This window comes from Lacerta agilis, chromosome 14, assembly GCF_009819535.1.
Source record: "Lacerta agilis isolate rLacAgi1 chromosome 14, rLacAgi1.pri, whole genome shotgun sequence".
NCBI classification, from domain to species: domain Eukaryota; kingdom Metazoa; phylum Chordata; class Lepidosauria; order Squamata; family Lacertidae; genus Lacerta; species Lacerta agilis.
The window spans coordinates 10095128-10116269 of NC_046325.1; the positions used below are offsets into that span (position 1 = coordinate 10095128).

At 43.6% G+C, this 21142-nt stretch overlaps 1 protein-coding gene across 1 annotated transcript; it reads right to left on the bottom strand.

Moving 5' to 3' along the window:
* Positions 1 to 1032: 1032 nt before the first annotated feature.
* On the bottom strand, positions 1033 to 19184 carry LOC117057364 (vomeronasal type-2 receptor 26-like). The gene is made up of 6 exons (XM_033168206.1): positions 19108 to 19184; positions 17911 to 18202; positions 15928 to 16371; positions 12768 to 12995; positions 2775 to 2901; positions 1033 to 1934 (listed from the first exon to the last, which is right to left on the bottom strand). The coding sequence occupies exons 1-6, from the start codon at positions 19182 to 19184 to the stop codon at positions 1033 to 1035; spliced, it is 2070 nt and encodes a 689-aa protein (XP_033024097.1).
* Between the last annotated feature and the right edge of the window lie 1958 nt (positions 19185 to 21142).

The window sequence follows — 21142 nt, forward strand, 5'->3', positions numbered from 1 at the left end:
GAGTTTTAAAATTGGTTAGAGGTATCTCTTTGTTCCCAGAATTTCTGGTGGAGTGCCCATGTCATATCCAGTTCGGAGGACTTTTAAATGTTCTTCTTCAACATATTATGAACAATGTAAATGAATACATACATAAATGTATAGGCTTCAAAATGAATCACACAAAACACGATACAAGATTTTATAGAATTACTGTTACCATGAAATTCTAACTTTCCATTCATTACTTAAAATAATCAGTACATGTAGGGGAATGGGTTGGTTGGTAATTATCATAGAGTCAGTTCTTGATTGATTTTCTTGAGGTGTGAGGACATGAGCTGCAAACTGAAACTTGAGAGTGGCAGTGGGCAAGCAATCTTTGGCCCTTACTATTGGATTCTTACCTTGTTCTTCATCCTTACCTAAACATAAAGTGAGTATCTTTATTGCCTGGTTCCCTCCATTTACTTGCCATTAATTTGTGCAGCTTTTGAAATAGCTCAGTCAATTTTATACACTTTTGGGTTGCTAGTGCAGTTAAGCATATAGTGAAGACAAAGTATCTTGCATCCAACGTGTTGCAATTCATGGCTATCTCAGCTGAACTTGATAGATGCCCAGATCACCCAAAATAGGCTCAATCTGGTTCACAGCCCTGCTGGATAAGACTAAAGAACTCAGTAAAAGGCAGCTTCTCAAGTTCTTGTATTCCTTCTCTTCTCTTTGCAACCCCGTCATCTCCTCAGGAGATTTTCAGGGCCTCTTGGGAAGATAGGGAGGTATCCTTTTGGATGCAGGAGAAGAAGAGTAAGAGGATGTGTAGGCATTCAAGTTGTTGTCTATCATCCATAGCTTCTATCATAAACATAATCCCAGTTCATTTACACCTCATAAGCAACTATGCTGGATATCAAGAACACCAGTCAAGAATAACCACCCCCCCTTTTCTATCTTTTAAGGTAACTTCCTTTCCTAAAAAAACCACAGTGAAATTACCATGCCAACGGGCCTACAGAGTCTAAATACAGAAATGACAAATGATTCTGTTATTTACATCCTTCTCCGTATCAGCTGTTCTCTGTTATTCAGCTCAGGCCTCACCACAATAATGTAGCATTTAGGGGAAAAGATGCAACCCAGCAGCCCAGCACTAGAAACCAAGATGGAGAAGATCTCCACAGCCACCATGTATTTTCCTCTGGTGCTCAAGTATGTGGGAATAAAGGAGAGCCAAACACTGCAGAAGACCAGCATGCTGAAGGTGATGAACTTGGCTTCATTGAAGCTGTCAGGCAACTTCCTGGCAAAGAAGGCCACAGTGAAGCTGACAGTGGCCAGGAAGCCCATGTAGCCCAAAACACCATAAAACATGAGGACTGACCCTTCATTACATAAGAATATAATTTCTTCACTCATTGAGTGCATGTCCACATCTGGGAATGGGACAGAGGTTGCCAACCAGGAGGCACAGATTCCTACTTGAATCACAGAGCAGGAAAGGACAATGGAATAAGCCAGTTTTTTGCCTACCCACTTCCTGATCCTGGACCCTGGCTTGGTAGCCATGAATGCCAAAACCACTGAAATAGTCTTGGCCAAGATGCTGGAGAGGGCCACAGAGAAGACAATGCCAAATGCCGTTTGTCGGAGTGGGCAGGTTGCCTTATTAGGCATTCCAATGAACACCAAGGAGCACAGGAAACACAAGAGGAGGGAGATGAGGAGAATGTAAGTCAGGCTTCTGTTATTGGCTTTGACGATGGCAGTGTTCCGGTGCTTAATGAAAATGCCAAGTACCATAGCTGTGATCAGAGAGAATAAAAGCGCAGAGAAAGTTGAAACAATGGCCAAAGTTTCACCAAAATCTAGGACGTTTGGTTTCTTGGGAATGCACTCATTCTGCTCTTCATTTGGATATTTATCTGGAGGACATCTGGCACAGGTTTCCAACCCTGAAAAAAGTTGCATGACAATTGGAAACAATCCAGAATATGCTTATGAATGTTTTTTTTTTTTTAAAAAAAAAAAAAAAAACCAGGAGACCCCCTACCATACTGTTTCCATGAGGAAAAATTTCAAAACTTCTAGTGCAAATGCTCATGCCCTAGATGCTTTGAAGATAATGTTATGCATGGAATTTGACATTTCCTACATGGAGGAAATATGTTTTTAGTGGTCCTCTTCCATTTTCTTAGAACAACAGACGCTGCATAATGAAATCAGAGAAATATTACAGCTGAAATCTTCGAAGGAAGAGGGGTGATTTTTACAGGATTTTAACCCTGTCCCCCAAATATCCTTGTTCTTAGAGTAAAGACAATTGCTCCTATTACCTCCCCCCCCCCAAAGAAAACATTAGTGCTTTCTTCAGGACAAAATGCATGCATGATATTTATGTCTTGTTGCTTTAAAACAGTCTTTGGGTGGAACTACACTAGTGATTTATAACGGTAAAATGCATTCTTAAAATGTGACACCACAGCAGTGAGCCACCAGCAATGGGAAACTGCATTAAACATCATGGAATGTTATATTTAAGAATGTTTAAATGATCAATATAGATAAAGTGATGGAGAGTTTTTACATTACAGTTAAAGTCACATTCTCATGTTATACCCCCTAGAAGGCTAATATAATTTATTCATAGTGGCAGCTTTTACGGAGACAGAAGGGAGATTATTCTACTATTGTTAATAAACGGTATTATTTGAGAGTATACAGAGCAAACCCCATTGCCGATTTGTTCAGAATCTACTAAATTAGCTTGCATATGCTAATATGGCATCTCTCACCCTTCTCATTTGAAAACATCCCATGAGGACATGGATCACAGTCATAACAACAGAACTTCTTCCCCTCCTTCTTTTTCTTCTCATAACCTGGAAGGCAGTTGGCATTACATAATGAAAGGGGTGGCACCTATCCAAAGAGACATGAAGAGATAAATATTAAGAAAATGTTTCAGGTGATCTATCTGTAAATAGCAGGGCCAGAAATGTTAAATGTAGGAGCCATATGTGCAGAGTCAGCACATACAGTGGGATAAAAAGCTACCTTTCTAAGCATTGTACAAACACGAGAAGATTACAATTTTTCATACCTAGATTGATCAATGCTGCCACCACCAGATAATTCAATCTAATACTACAATTGGTTATTTGTTTTGATGGAACTGCAGCCTCATGTCCTTTGCCTTAGGAATTTTACTCAATGTCCCTTTAGTGTGGTTCAAGGAGTTGGGATTTGGAAGTAGTGGATTTGGACAGCCCCTACCACTTGCACAATTGGAATAAGAAAGGGCAGTGAAGATAGTGGGCAGGGGTATTGGGGGTGTTGATGAACTGGCTTTATAAAACCAGCTATGTTCAAATAAAATAGGTTGGGACTTTTTGTCCTCTACAAAATCAATTTATAAAGTCTGGTATCATTTTTCAAAAAGGAATATTTCCAACATTTTTTCGAATGACCTCTCCCCCTCCAAAATAATCTCTTCATCCTTCATATAAAAGGGAATGGTAATGGGATTTAGCAATTTTTGGGTTAACAATCCTGAAAGCAAAACTGATGTGTGCATTAAAATATTCCAAAAATGTTTATTAGTTTGAACCTGAAAGAGAACTATCTTAAATCAATATCCCAATGGTATTTAACTTTATACAGAATTTATTTATTTATTTGTTTGTTTGTTGGTTTGTATTCACCAAAACTGTCATTGTTGGATGTATAACAGAATTAAGGCAGATGTAATACAAATCTTTTGAAGTTGTAAATTGATAATTCCTTTCTGGATAGAAGTACTGAAAATTTCTCATTTACAAGTCAGCTTTGGTGGTGGTGGTGGTGATGATGATGATGATAATAATAATAATAATAATAATAATAATAATAATAATAATAATAATAATAATAATAATAATTTATTTCTACTCTGTCCATCTGGCTGGGTTTCCCCAGCCACTCTGGGCAGCTTTCAACAGAACATTAAAAACAGAATAAAACTTCAAACATTAAAAACTTCCCTAAATAGGGCTGCCTTCTGATGGCTTCTAAAAGTCAGATGGTGTTTTTTTTTGCCACTTACTATTTATTCAGAAAATGTATATACTGCTTAACAAAAATCTGCAGCTGATTTACAGAAAAGGAATCAAAGTACAATAAGATATGCACAAAGTTCAGAATACTATTAATACATTTCGAATGCAACATTTAAAACAGCCATTCAACAAGGTAGTGCTCTCAAACATCTCCAATAGGCCTGAATACACAACCAAGTTTTTAGGAGACTTTTTTTCCCCTTCCCCCTCCCCTCCCACCCTCCCCTCTGGACAGACCTTTGTTCTTCAGATCTTTATCCATGTACACAGTCTGTTCATTCAAGCTTGTATGTTTGGGTTGGCTTCACCCCTTTCTATCCAATTCCTGTAAAATGCCCATTTATTTGTAATTCTTTGGCATTTATTTTCCCAACTATCCTCTGCCGCTATCTGTGCAAATATTTCAGATTGTACATATTCAAAAACATGTTGTTGTTCAGTCGTTCAGTCGTGTCCGACTCTTCGTGACCCCATGGACCAGAGCACGCCAGGCACGCCTATCCTTCCATTTAGCCTTTTCTTTCCATCCCAGTGCAATAACTGCCATTCCGGCTAGAATCATAATCTTATACAGCTCTTGCATATTATTTTTACTTTGTTATTTCCCAGTATTCCCGAAAATAGTAAATCCCTATTCACTTCTATATTTATTTGAAATAATCCAGAAATTACCTTTGTAATCTTTTGCCAATATTCCTTAACCAGACTGCATTCCCACCACATGTGGGAATAACGATGGTTTTTTATTTCCTTGACATCTGATGGGAGGGTGCCAGTACCGAGAAGGCCCTCTGCTTCTCAAACGGAGGGAACTGCCAGAAGGCCCTCGGTGCTGGACCTAAGCAGAATGATAGGGGTGGAGGCCCTCCTTCAGGAATAATGGGCCAAGGCCATATAGGGCTTCAAAGGTCAGCAGCAACACTTTTAATTGTGGTCGGAAACGTAGTGGGATCTAATGTAGGTCTTTCAGGACCAGTGTTATATGATCTCGGTGGCCACTTCCAATCACCAGTCTAGCTGCCGCATTCTGAATTACAGTCATATCTCATGTTGCTTACGCTCCGTGTTGCGTATGTTCAGGTACACGCTCCCGCCTCCGGAAGTGATTTCCAGAGCGTGTGGGAGCATGCATGACTGCCGGATGAGCAGAACGCTTCTGCGCACTTCACGCATGCGCAGAAGCACTCAAATTGTGCAACTTCCAGGGTTTCTTTCTTTCTTTCTTTTTTACGTGCGTTCAAGTTACACACACCCATGTTATGCACAGCGAGCCGGAACGGATCGCGTGTGTAACCCGGGGTTCCACTGTAGTTGCTGTTTCTGGGTCACCTTCCCGTCTGCACACCTGCTCCTTCAGGGGCACAGTTGCCTCATTCAGGACCAGGGAGTCCCCCACACCCACCCATCCCCTGTCCCCCCTAAACAGTACTTCTTTCTTCTCAGGATTCAACCTCAATTTGTTAGCCACCATCCATCCTCCAACCACCTCCAGGCACTCACACAGGATCTTCACCGCCTTCACTGGTTCTGATTTAAAAGAGAGGTAGAACTGAGTATCATCTGCATACTGATGAACACACAGCCCACCCCCCCCCCCAATGATCTCTCCCAGGGGCTTCATATAGATATTAAAAAGCATGTGGGAGAGGACGGAACCCTGAGGCATGCCACAAGTGAGAGCCCAGCGGTCTGAACACTCATCCCACAGCACCACTTTCTGGACACGGCCCAGGAGAAAGGGGTGGAACAACTGTAAAAAAGTGCCCCCACCTCCCAGCTCCTCTAGATGGTCCAGAAGGATGTCATGATCAATGGTATCAAAGGCCACTGAAAGATGCAGCAGAAATAGGAAGTAGCTTTAACCTTTGTCCCTAGCCTGCCAGAGATCATCGACCAGTTCATCCAAGGCGGTTTCAGTCTGGTGGTGAGGCCTGAATCCTGATTGGAAGGGATCCAAATAGTCCACATCCTCTGGGCGTGCCTGGAGTTGTTCAGCAACCATCCGCTCAATCACCTTGTCCAAGAATGGAAGATTTGTGACTGGGTGATAGTTGGCCATGTTGGCCAGGTCTAAAGATGTTTTTTAATAAGCGGTTTAATAACCGCCTCTTTCAGTGGGTCTGGGAAGGCTCTCCCACAGAGAGAACATTCACCACCCCGCAGAGCCCATCGCCCAGCCCCCCCCCCCAGCTCGCTTTTGTTAGTCAGGTGTAGTGGAAACTCGCGGAAGATCTTTGTAATCACGAGGAGTCAGGTTACATGTCCTATTCCCTTTTCCTCCTCTAATTAGCAAAGTAAGGTTGCTTGTGAGGAGGATGCAATTAGTCGAGAACACCTTCAGCTGCCAATGACCTTGGCCAAGCCACACTCAGGTGCCTGATTCCCTGACCATTCGGGAATGGTGCCTGATGGCCAGGTGAAAACAATCAAACTTAAGTCGGCTATATAAGCAAGGGAATGGAGGGGACAGATTGGGGCTTCGCCACAGACTAGGTCTTGGGTGCTGTGGGGTTTCTGGTGTGAGGGATCTCTCCCGCTGCTCTCTTGAAGCCCCGGGCGGCAGAAGAGGAGGAGATTTGTGTTTGGGCGTTGGTCAGGTACGCTACGTTTGTCTGATTGTATCTAGAAAATTAAAGCATACTTTTTTTGTGTTCTTCTTCCATCTGTGTGTTTTATTGGATCCAGATTCAAAAAAAGGAGAACCCTGCCCCTTGGCAGAACATTTGGCGCTGTGAGCAGGATCTGGAGACAATGCCCTGGTGGAAGAAGAAAAGCCCTAGGCAGGAGGATGGCCAGAGCCATATCCCTGGTTGGCCCAGCACTAGTGCTTGGGCACCAGTGGCTCAAATTTTGAACCAGTTGACCCCACCAGTGTCATGGGATGCTGAGATGGCTGGGTTTGGAGGTGCTACCCCTATGGCTGTGTCTAAGTGTTTGCAGCTAATGGGGATAGAGAAAGGTGCGGGGCAGAAGACAGTGGGGGGGCTTGGATGGGTCCTACTCACTGCGCTCCGGAGTGTTTGGGAGCAATTAGAAGCCTCTCAGAGGAAGGTACAGCAGCAATTAGAGGACATCGCTGCTTTAAAGGACCAGCAGGCAATTCTTAAGGAGGTGCTAGAAAGCGCTCGGGGGAGGGAAGAACTGGCTAAGGAGCGGGCTGCCACTATGGCTATTCGCTTCGCTAAAATGAAACACCCAAAGCGGGTAAGAAAGAAGTGTATCCCTAACCCTCGGAAGGTTAGAGCCCTCATTGCTTCCCGGGAATGGGACCCCAAGACATGGAGTGGGGACATTTGGGATTCTAGTGATGAGGAGTCAGAATGGATAGAGGGAGAAGATGAGGGGAATGAAGAGGAATGGGTTGCTGAGGCACGTCCTCTAGTGACCAACAAGAGTAAGGGGCCGCCAGGTAACCCACAAGCGGCCCAGGCCACCCGGATAGTACGGGATTACACTCAGCAGGAGTTGGCGGAAATGGCAAAGACAAACAGGCAAAAACCCGGGGAGGGGTTGAGCCAATGGCTGGTTAGGTTGTGGGACCAGGGAACTACCAGTCTTTACTTGACGGGGGAGGAGTTGGTAAAATTGGGGACCCTATCTCGTGATACATTGGTTAATCAGTTTTTGCGCATGCCTAATTTGGGTGCAACAGGTTCCCTATTTCAGTGGTGTGTAGAGGCTGTATACGCCAGATACCCCGCCCCAATGGATTGGGAAGAACAGCCAGGCCCCTGGCAAACCATTGAGGAAGCCATAGAACAGCTGCGTGGCATGGCTTTGCAGGCTGGGATCTATCAGCAAGGGTTCCAGGGACCAGAGAGTCAGCGTCTCACTGCCGGTATGAGGGCGCGGCTGTTAAAGGGCGCACCCTCACATATGCGTGGCCCATTGTTAGCGCTGCTGCGCCCCGCCCAAGGGAGACCTGTTGGTGAAGTTGTTCTCTTGATAGGACAATTAGGGGAGGCAGAGAGAGAAAATGTCGCTAAACCCCGCGCCCGAATAGCACAGGAGAAGGGAAAATCAGGGACTGATAAGAAGTCCTTCACCAGGACAGATAAAACATCCTCCACCCCTAAGGTGACGAGGAAGCAGATGTTTTTGGAATTATTGGAAGCAGGGGTTCGCAAGGAAGATATAGATGGCATTCCCACTGCAGAAATGTACAACTTGTGGAAGTGGTATATTGCAGAAAGAGCTAGACCTGGTTCTCATGGGGTGAGCGCACTGCAGGAGCAAGTGTTGGCTGTGACTCCTACAGGGGAAGAAATCCAAGAAATTCCTAGCTTAGAACTTAAAGATTCCCCAGCACAGGAAGCTCCCCCGTATGAGCAGGTTACTCATGACGAAGTCTGGTTCACCGATGGCTCCGCCCGTTACCAGGGAAATGAGCGAGTCTGGCGTGCCGCCGCTTTAAATCCTCGAAAACAAATTACTCTGACCAGAGGAGGAAAAGGGAAGTCCAGCCAATATGCTGAGTTAATGGCTGTATTAATGGTCATGGAACATGCAATTGAGCAAGGAGGGGATGTTGTATATATCTATACTGATTCTTGGGCTGTGTTTAAAGGGCTGACTGTATGGTTTCCAAAGTGGAAACAGGATGGCTTTTGCATCCACAACCGACCATTGTGGGGGCAGGACCTCTGGATAAAACTGGATCAAATGCTCTCAAAAGTACAAATGCACATTGGACATGTAGATGGACATACAACAGGGACACCTGTTGCCCTGTACAATCAGGCTGCTGATCGGTTAGCAAGAGTACGGACAGCTACTCCAGAAGACGAAGACGAAGAGTTATTGGTATTAGCACGCTGGGCGCATGTCAAGGCAGGGCATCTGGGGGCCAAAGCCACCAAAGAATGGGCCATCAAGAGAGGCATTCCATGTTCAGTGAGTGCCGCTGCCACAGTGGTTGCTAATTGTCAAGTGTGCTCCCAGGTGAGACAGATGCCTCTGTCTAAGACACCCATGGGAAAATTACATCGGGGAAGTGGTCCTGGGCAAATATGGCAGATTGATTATATAGGACCCTTACCCAAATGTGGACGTTGGCAGTATGCATTAACCATGGTAGACACCTTTTCAGGGTATCTTTTGACTTACCCCTGCGCACGAGCGAACCAGCAGAACACCATAAAGGGGTTGGAGATGTTAATACGGAGGTATGGAGCGCCCCTTCAGGTACAGAGTGACAATGGGAGTCATTTTGCAGGGGGAGAGGTAAAAGATTGGGCAAATGAATGGAATATCCAGTGGATATATCATATTCCTCACCACCCACAGGCTTCTGGGTTGGTAGAACGGCTAAATGGGTTACTAAAGCAAAAGCTTAAACAGTTGACCCCCACCCATACCCTGAAGGGGTGGGGTAAAGTTCTAGATCAGGCGGAATTTGAACTAAATAGCCGTCCACTATGCGCTGGCCAAACACCATTGCAACGAATGATAAGTTTGCCAGCGCCAGCACCAGTGGAGTACCTAAAGGTCTGGAAACTCCAACCTTATGGCCAGCCACCCCTCCGAGCGACGCCCGATAGTGCTGGGGCTGACCTCATAACCCCTAAGGATGTGGTGGTACCAGCCGGAGGGCAGGTACTAGTACCCTTGGGGATTGGGGTCACCGTTCCCCATGGAACCTATGGGCGCATCGCACCTCGATCCAGCCTAGCCTTAAAAGGCTTGCAGGTTTTAGGAGGGGTGGTGGACGCCGACTACCAAGGAGAAGTAAAGGTGCTCCTCCATAATGTCAGCACTCAAGATGCATCTCTGCTAACAGGACAACGAATAGCGCAACTCATTTGCGAGCGTATCAGTGTACCCGATATTCAGGAAGCACCAGGTCCACCTCCGTCTACTGTCAGGAGGAGAGGAGAGTTTGGATCTACAGATACCACTCTCACCTCTGGACAGAAGGTATGGGTGGTATACCCCGATCAGCCAAACAGACCTGGAGAGATTGTTAGTAAGGGACCTGGGGCCACCTACTGGGTGCTCCTGGCAAATGCTACTGCACCCATATGTTTAGATGCAGCCAAGCTGAAGCGGCGAGAATAATGACTCTCCTATTTCTTTGTAATACGCCATAACAATTTTCTTATTATATGCTTCTAGGACACCATGAATTGGTGGTGGTGGGTAATAGTCTGCCTCTGTGCGCACATCTATGATCAATCGAATCCTCCTGAGTTGAACACGACTACGCTGCTGCTGTGTGAACAACCAGCTCTGTCTCAAAGGCGATGGCTCCCCGGCATCCATGGCAGATGTATGAATGTGACTGGACAGGGGACATGGATGATGTCTGGCAAACGACTGTACTTCTCCATCCCATGGACGTATGATAATTTTACGCTGTCATGGTCCATCACATGGAATGTCACTTTCCAATATTTTAATGGCCAACGATGGATAACGCAGGGGAGTTGGCAGGATATCACTAGGTGGAAAGATTCCAGAGAGGGCAGATTGAGGGGGGATCATATAGATAGTCATGAGTATAGTTTTTTCTTTGTAAATTTGATTAGAGGAATGATGTTAAAAATTAAACATGAGGGAGCAGAGTTAGTGCGGGTGATGCGAGATGTTGGGGATCTCACTGTGCATCATTGGTGGGACATATTCTCCGGATGGAGTCCCACCATGACCAATATTTTGAACCTGGCCTTGCATCCGGTTATCATTGTTTTGGTGATTATATGTATTTCCATGATCTTCACTTGTTTTTTGTTTGTTAAAATTAAGCAGCTGTATGCAAAGGTGCAACCTATGTGGGCTATACTCAATCAAATGACACCGAGGATGAAAAGGAAATAGGATATGTTAAGGGGTGGAGTGTAGTGGAAACTCGCGGAAGATCTTTGTAATCACGAGGAGTCAGGTTACATGTCCTATTCCCTTTTCCTCCTCTAATTAGCAAAGTAAGGTTGCTTGTGAGGAGGATGCAATTAGTCGAGAACACCTTCAGCTGCCAATGACCTTGGCCAAGCCACACTCAGGTGCCTGATTCCCTGACCATTCGGGAATGGTGCCTGATGGCCAGGTGAAAACAATCAAACTTAAGTCGGCTATATAAGCAAGGGAATGGAGGGGACAGATTGGGGCTTCGCCACAGACTAGGTCTTGGGTGCTGTGGGGTTTCTGGTGTGAGGGATCTCTCCCGCTGCTCTCTTGAAGCCCCGGGCGGCAGAAGAGGAGGAGATTTGTGTTTGGGCGTTGGTCAGGTACGCTACGTTTGTCTGATTGTATCTAGAAAATTAAAGCATACTTTTTTTGTGTTCTTCTTCCATCTGTGTGTTTTATTGGATCCAGATTCAAAAAAAGGAGAACCCTGCCCCTTGGCAGAACATCAGGATAGGCAGGGATCAAGGAGACAGGTGGTTGCTTTCACTCGTCCAACCAGCCTGTCCACATCCTCGGAGGTAACACATTGGAATTGAACTACATAGTGCTGCTTTTCTTTACAATATGTATTCTCAAAGCAGGAGCAACCATATTGCCAACTTTAGTTCTAGTAAAACTGAAAACTGCTTGTGGGGATATTGATGCCTTCTATGCAGTGGTATACCGAGGCTTCTAGTGCCCTTGGCAAGGAGCTATATTGGCACTTCCACCATCCCTTGCACCATTGGCAAGGAGATATAAGTGTTTCCTTGGCCATTGGTGTTGGGTCTGCTCTGTTCCTCCTCCTGGCCTCCTTGGCCAAGAGCCTCCCTCCCTCGCTTCACTCACCACCTGCCCGCCTTCTAGCTCTTGCAACTCCATCCTCCCGTCTCCCTTTTCTTCCCTTCAAGCTCTGCTTGGTGCTCTGCTCATGCTTACAGTAATGGCACCAGCTAACTAGGGACGAGGAACGGCACAACTGCTCTGATGGCCAACACCAGTGGTGTCGGGGGCCAGGAGTCAGCTTCACCTACTGAGCAGAAGAAACAGAAGGCGAAGCGACTCCACCTGCTGCTGATCAGCCTTCTTGCTCCTGATGAGAACCAGCATGCTCCAGCTTTCTTAAGCAGGGTTTCCAGCCTCATTCAGTTGCTGCAAGCAACATTCATCGTTCCTGATCAGACCTTGCTGCTACTCGTGGCCCTCGGCTTTCTAGACCCCTGGATTGTCTGACAACGTGAACTGAGATACTCCTGACCTTAGGACTGGACTGGACCTTTTATACGGACTCTGCCTCCAGGCAAGCACCCCGCTGAGACTTGACTGGTTGTTGTGGCTTCTCCCTCCACTGAACTCTGCCTTGGCTGGCAGCACAGGACTATGAGAAGCACCTGGAATCCTCCCCTGAGGCACTGAGAGGAGCCTGCATGCTTTGCCCAGCAACCCATGCAGTACGTGGATGGGCAGCTGGGCTGCAAGCCACTCTGAGCAAGGCATGATTTTGCAGGGGCTCCTCCTGGGTCTGTGCATGTGGAAGGGGCCAACCTGACAAACACCTCCGTACACCCCTGCTTCTGTCATTCCAATTCAACACTAGAGTCTCAAGCAGCATCAGAAAAACTCACGAAGATACAATGTTCATTCACAATGATACAGTTACTGAGCATATTGCTCTTTTTGAGTGGTTCATTTGTTTATTTAATAATAAAATGATTTGTGTCGGCATTATTAGTAGTGGGCAGCACTTCCCTTTTCACCTCAAGTGGCAAAAATACATGCTCTCCCACCAGTGTGCAGTGATTTCCATACCTGAGTGAAGACTCTGTGCCAATGGATTCCATCCCCGTTAATGGAGAGCTCTTTTCCAGGAGGGGCCTGAGGATCCAGCTCTCCAACTTTGACCCTGACATAGGAATTATTTGGGAAAGTGACCAGGTTTGTAATATCAAAGCCAGCTGCTAATTCTCCATGTTCATTGAATGTAATTTCATCCCCGGCACTGTTGTTGAATGAGATCCTCTGCAGGAATGAGTGCAGCTAGGTGGAACGGGAATCAAAATGTCTATGAAGTATTTATTAATAGTCTTACTAAGATAATTCAAGTTTTCTGGGAGAATTTAAGATCTTTTCCTGGCTCTGTTTGTTTGAGTTACCATGAAAGCCGCACATTTTCATGTATATTATCTGACCATGAGAAACTACAGAAAGCCACAAGCACTGGCATTATCTCTGCAGGGCCCAGGTGCCCAGATGCCCAGAAAATTTTGAATGAGAGGGCCAGACCCCCTCAATATTCTGCAGTTGGAAGGGCTCTGGCGGGCTCTCCTACTGTAGTGATGGGCTCCATTGCCACCTCCTACTGCAGCAGTGGGCTTCTACGGAGCAGTGGGAGGGGTCGATGGAGCCCCTTACAGACTCTGAATGCTGTTAAGAGAAGCCCTAAAGTGTCCTTAGAAAGGCCAGGGGGCCTGCCAGGGCTCCTCATAGTGTGTGACATCACATGCAACGCACGACACCACGCATGCACACCAGACACCCACAATGTGGGGCAGAACATGGTGCACTTGGCGACAAGGGTCATTTCAGGCTGCTTGAGATACACTCCACTTAGCCAATTTATGCCATTATCCTCATGCAACAGATTGTCTAATTCTTTGTTTCCCTATTAGGGGTCTTGGGAACCCAGAGGTTCCACAGAATGCACCCAGGAGGTCTGCAGCACCATCCCCTGCCAGGGTACTCACTTCTCTTGTTAATTGCACTGGGAAAACCTTCCACGTTGGATGGCAAGTGAGGTGGGATTGGGGGGGAAAACCTCTGACACAGTTTATTAGGGCTCTTGCAATTGGAGGGAGGGAGGAGAGAGTGCTAATGGTTTGCTCCAAGGTTCACGTGCCTATCATAAAAGATATATATGTAAGGGATCCCTTCCTCTTGCTCCCTACATTTTTACTGAAATGAACTTCTAATTGCTTCAATGACTATTAAGTTTAAAGGACTATCCCACTGCTTGTAAGGAGGGTTTTGAGTGAATCTTGCCTTATGAGTTGGGGACTCATCTCATCTTGGAAGTCCAAAAAGGGTTCAGTGTGTTTTTAACATTTGCTTGGGAGCTGCCCAGAATGGGTGGCACACATATAAAAAGATAATAAAATATCATACATTAAAAACTTCCCAATACAAGGCATTGGCAGGGTGTCAGATCACTCTTTCCCCTAAACTGAGGGAATGGGGAAAAGAAATAAAGTGAAAAAATAAATTGGGATAAAGTGACTTTTGCAGCTATCGTTAAAAGTTGCAAAAACAAAGCAGCATGGGACTGAGTGAGGGACAAACTTTTGGAATAACACCAGGATATCATCTCCGCTTAAAGAATGACGGATAGCAGTAACAACTGGTAAAAATTGACATAATATTTTATAAGGACAGGAAGAAACAACATGGAGAGATTAAATGTCACATCCAGGAAGAACAAGGATGCATGAGAACTTCAGTTGCAGACTAATAAATCATTTAATGTGTTAATATGAATAGAAGATATCAATATTGCAGCTGTTGTATAAGGGATTACTATTATGACTGGAATATAATTGAAATTAATAAGATTTTGGAACGCAGAAGTAAAGTAAATTGTCAAATCTCATCAATTCTAGCACACAGGGGCCAACCTAAATTATGTAATTGGGTATTTGAATGATTGATATTAGGAACTGTATTGTAATTTGGCATTGATATAATGAGGCTATTTTTGGATCATTGCAATTAAAAACTAATAAAAATGTATTACAAAACACTTATTGAGACAGGGCTGTCTTCCAAATGTTTTGTAGTTCTTTATTTCCTTGACATCTGAAGGGAGGGTGTCACTACCAAGAAGGCCCTCTGTCAGGTTCCTGGTTTGACAGATATATACATAAATAGATAGATAGTGATAAATATATAGATATAGGTTTAGAAGCTGCTAGAAATGTCATAGTTTGTTCATTTGTACTAAAATAAAATAAATGCTGTCTCCGCACCAACTAAAATTTGTCATTTCTGCATGATAAATCACAAATTTTATAGTCTGTTTTTTTGTATACTTAAAATTCTTTGCTTATTCGGGGCTACCTCGCATTTTCTCCATAAAATCGCTTTGCTACCATACAGTTATCAAAATTTTCAAACGCAGGGGTCCATGGCTTATCTTTTGAAAAACAAAGGTTCCTCAGTAATTAGCTAATTGGGAACCACTGATCTAATTTAATGCCAGCAGAAATACTGGAACAGTGCCAGTTCTAAATGTTTAAATTTTTAGAACATATTTTAACTTGTCAAGTAGTTGTCGCTAGTCTGTCACGTATGAAAGTCTGTGTAATCTAAAGTCTGCTTGATATCATCAAAGGAAATAAAATAATTTAAGGTTAATCTTTGATGTATTTATTACTTTAATTATTTACTTATAGATGAACGCCAAGTCACATTATGTATCAATACAGCACACAACACTGAATACTTTGCAAGGTGAACACTTAATAAAAGGAAACACTACCTGCCAAGGCTCTACATTCTGAGAAGAGAGTCTGTCTCTGCCCTTTATCCTTTTGCGGATGGCTTCAGATGAGTACATAAAATGTAAGGCATGTGCCAGAGCATAGACAGCATTATAGATACCGTAGCTGTGGCCGGTCATGCTCATTTCAAAAAATGGGGCAGGAAGGCTCTCCAGCATTTCCTCTCCAGTACATGTGTTTGCTGACACATTGGAATTTGAAAGTGTACAACTGAATGCTTGTTCCCAGAAATCGCTGATAAAACCATCTGCATCTGCCCAGGAAGGATTCACTTTCTGCAGAAAGTCTGAGAAGTCCTGAATGTCCTTGGAGTGAATCGCAAAGGAGATAGCACCATGGAACATTTGTATATTAACCTCCACAACTTTTTTCAAATAAAATAATATGAAATCAATTTGGGCTGTTGTAATCCATACTTTTCCTCCAGGTTGCTTCCTCTTAGATGGAGGCAATATCAGCTGAATCATATTCATTATCTCCATATTATTTGATAGCCATATTGTAGATGTACTTTCCCCATATATAACAACTGCATTAGCTTTACTTGACATGAAAGCTGGGGACAAAGTCCTTCTTTCACGTAACGAATCAACTATGTTACCAGTGAAATGCATATGGTATTCAATTTTTTCTGTGAATTCTGAACAGATTCCATTCTGGAAAAGCATTGGTTCAATGAAATGTAAGAAACGTTCTCCAGCTTCATTAGCTGGAGTCATGAGCCCGACCCATTTCCATCCAAAATGCAGAAGCAACTGCAAAATTCCCTTGTACTGAAGATCTTCATTGGGGACCATGCGGTAGAAGGGAGCAAGTTTGATTTGATCATTTGTGGCTGGTTCAAATGAACCATATGAAATCTAAAAAAGAGAAAAAGGCAAACCTATCCAAGTGGAAGCAAGAATTCTGAACTCACTCTTTTATCTGAATAGAAATTCTGTATATCCCATATATATAAATCATACACAGGCCCAAACCCCATTACATAGAAACAATATTTCTCAATTATTTTGGTAGATATTAATTCCTATTATTATGGGAGTCATCACAGCTGCATACTCGTAAACATGTATTCTCTTCATGAACAGGAGAGCTTTTATCCTTGCACTGCCTTCAGCAATACTCCAAAGTGGAACCTGGTGAGATACAAGCAATTGATCGTGTTCCTTTGGTCTATAAGAAGAGTTTGGATCATTATACACTTGTAGGGAGAGGTTGATGTCATATCTACTAAGAACTCTTGTGGGTGGATCTCCTGGAAATCCTGAAGATTTCCTGAATATTATACATTTTATTCTTCTGTGAGCACAGTAAACCATATCCTGTGAAAGTAAAATACCAGCAAAAATTAAGGCAACTAAAAAGTATTGGGGAAATGACTGGGTACTGAACAAGAGGTGCAAAAGAAGAAGTTACACCCCAGTTAACAGTGGCCCATTAAAGTTCGCTTCCAGCAGAGTTAAAGAATAAATACAACAGAAAAACTGACTTGGCTAAAGCAGGCACCAGGAGTAACGAATAATTTACATTAACAAAGTAAGAACTCCCTCTTAGTTTCTAGCCTTCTTCCAGAGACTCTGTTAAACTAAATACAAATGCATTTTATAAAAAACAAAAACAAAAAAACCTCTCACTTCCATACTCCCAGCCTCCAACACTCCCCACAACTCCCAAAGCTAGGAGCACTAAATGCTTTGCAACAGAGCCTTATATACACAGAGTAATGACCATGCTTCAGCCAACTAAGAACAAAACACCAGCACCTGTATCTTCTATTTCTTAAACAGTCAGTGCTGATATCAGACTGGCTAAGGTATAATTTTAAACCCAACAAAAAGAAGTCTAGAAATGCAGCAGAACAACACCATCTTGGTAAGAATATATCCATCCCCAAATGCCAGAAAAATAACAAGAATTTTGTTTTTGATTAGCCTCTGAAAGTGGGCAGTACTAAACATCACTATACCTGTAAAAAGAGGGGATCTTATGATACCTAGGGAGAGGGACATTGTTGTCCCAAGTTATTTATGGCTTTGTAAGTCAGGTGCATCACTACGAAGTTGGACTGACATACCCCTCATGCAGCTGGGGCAGTGCTTTAAGGAATAACAGAATGTGAACCCATCAAGGTGCCCCATTCATCAAACTGGAACCTTTCGAAAAATCTTCCATTAAATATATTATACACACATCCTTTAGAATCTGGGTCCTCTCATGATCATTGTTGGGTATTAATATTATACACACACACACACACACACACACACACCAATATATTGCAACCCGTTTCCCTTTTCCATTTTACCACTTCATATTCATGCATCAACAGATTCCTACTAAAAGTAAAAAAGGTGTCAATAACAGCATGAAAAACAAATTTTTCAATAGCCATATTCTACCTGTGGAATCCTGTAAAGACCTAAGACATCTGCCATGGATAAGGAGGTTTCAGAGCTAAGTCCCCCAATGACTCCTACTAAATTCTTATGAATGCCACATATGTAGTTGAGGACAAAGTGATGTGACGTAAAGAGCAGATTCAGAGTGGTTCGGTAGGTCATCCTTGAATAAAAATAGCTATCATAGATATGGAATCCAAGAGTGGTGTTGGGTAAGATCTTGGGATTCTCATTGATCTCATCAACAGCAAACACCAAGGTGATGATGTGTGCGTAGAACTTCTCAATCACTCTGCAAATAAAGTGTGTTACTATTTTATGGGGTATTAAATACTGCACAACACCAAGATCTGAGGGATACAACTGCCTCAATTAAATCATGTTGGTAATATGGAAATTGTTTTGTGCCTTTAGTGTTAATATTTGGATCTCTCTTCCATCTGAATCATTTTGTCTGAATGCATGGTTTTAGAAATGATCTTCAGTTTTTCTAACCATGTTGCTTTTCGTCACTAGAGACATGCACAGTTATTTTAATTATTACTACACCCCTTCATAAGTTGTTGTCCTTCAGCCCTCTGCACAGTTCCCAAGTCTGGGAAAGTGCTAAGTTTTGGGAAGGAGGCATCAGGACTCTTAGATTTTGTCAGAGCCCATGACTCCTTCCCAAAGCCAATTGCCTTCCTTACCAGGTTTGGGGACAGCACTCCAATGGCTCTGTGTCCAATGTGTGCACATGGTTCGCAGATCCTGAACACTGTGCTTGCGACTTGTGAGGTCTAGCGAGTGATCTATATTTAATTGGAGGATAGAGAGATGCCATGTACAGTGGCACCTCAGGTTACATACGCTTCAGGTTACATACTCCGCTAACCCAGAAATAACGCTTCAAGTTAAGAACTTTCCTTCAGGAGAAGAACAAGAATTGTGCTCTGTTGGTGCAGCGGCAGCAGGAGGCCCCATTAGCTAAAGTGGTGCTTCAGGTTAAGAAATGTTTCAGGTATAGAATGGACCTCCAGAACGAATTAAGTACGTAACCAGATGTACCACTGTATCTTGAAGCAAGTTATAAAATAGTCTTATAAAATCTTACTATTGGGTTTAATCTTCCATTGGGTTTCAAAGCAAACCAAGTGCTTTATAGTCAGAGATAAATGGAGGAAGAATAAACGAAATAATCTTAAGCCATTTACTTACATTGGGTTCTTAATAAAGACATCTGATGGCTGTTCATGGAAGGAAAAGCTGGGGAATATGTAATGGATATGAGACATTATCCCACCAATGATAAGGTCACCTTGTTCATACCACTCATGTGGAATATGCACAGGAATTTTTCCGCTGCAAACAACAGTGTGTACTTTGGGCACCACATGGGGAAGTAGCAGGAGCAGCAGCAGCAACAACATCCTGATGACAAATATCCTTCTACACCTGGAATCTCCTTTACCTCTCTACAATATTATTACTATCATCAGCCTGACTTGAACAGGATGTATTTCGTGACCACTGACTGTAGTTAAAGAGGCAGGTATCCACCTTCTCATTCACTTCAGCACTGTTACAAAAAAATCACTGAATGCTATGATTTGAAATCTAACCAAAACAACGAAAAGAAAAGGCTGGCCTCACCTCTCGTCCCTTGCCGTAGCTGTCTATGGAGCACCGGGGTGCTTTTAATCGTTTAAGATTTAATTATTTATTTTTTATTTCCCATTCTGCCTTCTGGAGCTTTTCCAGGTGCATTGATTACCATAATTTTAATAATTACAGAGTAGATAATCACTTTTGCAATACTTTTGAACTATGGTTCATAATCAGTAGGTGAATTGCCGAAGTAAACATATCTGTCACATCACAGAATCAAAGGTTAGGAACGAGTCTCCAAGCTCATCTGCTTGCTAATGTAGGACATCCAGAACTACAAGCAAACCAAGAAAGATAAAAACACCCCACCTCTAGGCAGGCATCCATCTTTTCCCTAAAAACTCCTCTATCAAAATGTGTTTAGAGGTGAGCCAACTGCATCTTTTCCCCATTAGTCTAATTTCTTACTGCTATTGGCCCTGACACTCTCTGACATATGTAACATTGATTCCAGTTGCTGGATCTTGGAAAAAATAATGGAAAGGGCCCAAACAATATCATGATATAGAGACCCTGGATAATACCGTCCCGATACTTTTGAAAGAACATGTATATACTGTTTGAAGCTGAGTGACATGTTTAGGAACATCTAAGACAGAGTCAGGGACTGGCTGGATGAGGAAGATTGGTGGCAGCCAGTGGCCCAGGATGCACCTGAGGGGGAGGGAGACTTTGAACCAGGTTCAGACTGGTGGGGCATAGCGGAATCACCAGTGGAGACTGAATTTGAAAGGCTGGAGGCAGCCAGAGATGCTGATAGAGAAGGAGTAAGGCTTATGTCTTCTGCTCTACAATATAGTACTGATTCAGCTCCTTCCCCATCCGTATTCTCAGTGCAGGAACAAAGAGTCGAGAAAAGGCTGCAGTGGTTAAGTAGGGGGGGGGTATAAACAGGGGATGAAAAGGTCAGGAACTTTAGCTTCTGCTATTGACCTGCTTAGCAGATGGATGTGCAGTGTGTTGTCTCCCTGTTTACTAAGGAATAAAGTTAATTACTGTCAAGTTGTGTCTGTTTCTGCTTAAATTGTTGAACCACGGATGGAAGGGCTTTTCATGACAGCCTGACAGACAGAGGTTTTCAGTCCTTCCGAGTCCCCAGCTCCCTTGACCAACTACATTCTTTGAGTTGCTTCCCTACCCCCACAAAAGGTACCTCCTAACACTGCCCCACAGAGGCTTCTGAAGCACCCCCTGATCAGCCCCAGAGGCACCATTCACATGAGGAAATTGTAGTGAAGACTGTGCAAACCTTTGGGTGGCTGAATTACAAGAGGGCATCAGAGGAGGGAGGGAAGGAAAGAGGAACAGAGGCCAGTGTTGTCCACGGCACCCCTAACCATCATTCAAGGCACCCCAAGGTGTCACAACACACTGGTTGAAAAACACTGGTTCAAGACATCACACTCTTACTCTGGTCAGAAGCTTAAATTCAGAAGATTGTCACTGTGGCCGAACAGTGGAAGGTAGTTATATGCACTGTTATGCTATCCAGATCTTTCTGGACTTCAGTTTCCATCATCCTTGATAATAATGGCCTGCTGTAAGCTGGTGGGAGCTGTCGTTCAGCAACATCTGGAATGCCATA

What these genes read in the sequence shown, in the direction of transcription:
- LOC117057364 (XM_033168206.1), bottom strand. Translation starts at nt 19,184, where the DNA reads ATGTCTCATATCCATTACATATTCCCCAGCTTTTCCTTCCATGAACAG. An exon ending in GTCTTTACAGGATTCCACAG is followed by an intron (nt 16,372 to 17,910) that starts GTAGAATATGGC and finishes TCTCTTTTTTAG; the next exon opens with ATTTCATATGGTTCATTTGA. An exon ending in GGCACAGAGTCTTCACTCAG is followed by an intron (nt 2,902 to 12,767) that starts GTATGGAAATCA and finishes CTCTTTGGATAG; the next exon opens with GTGCCACCCCTTTCATTATG.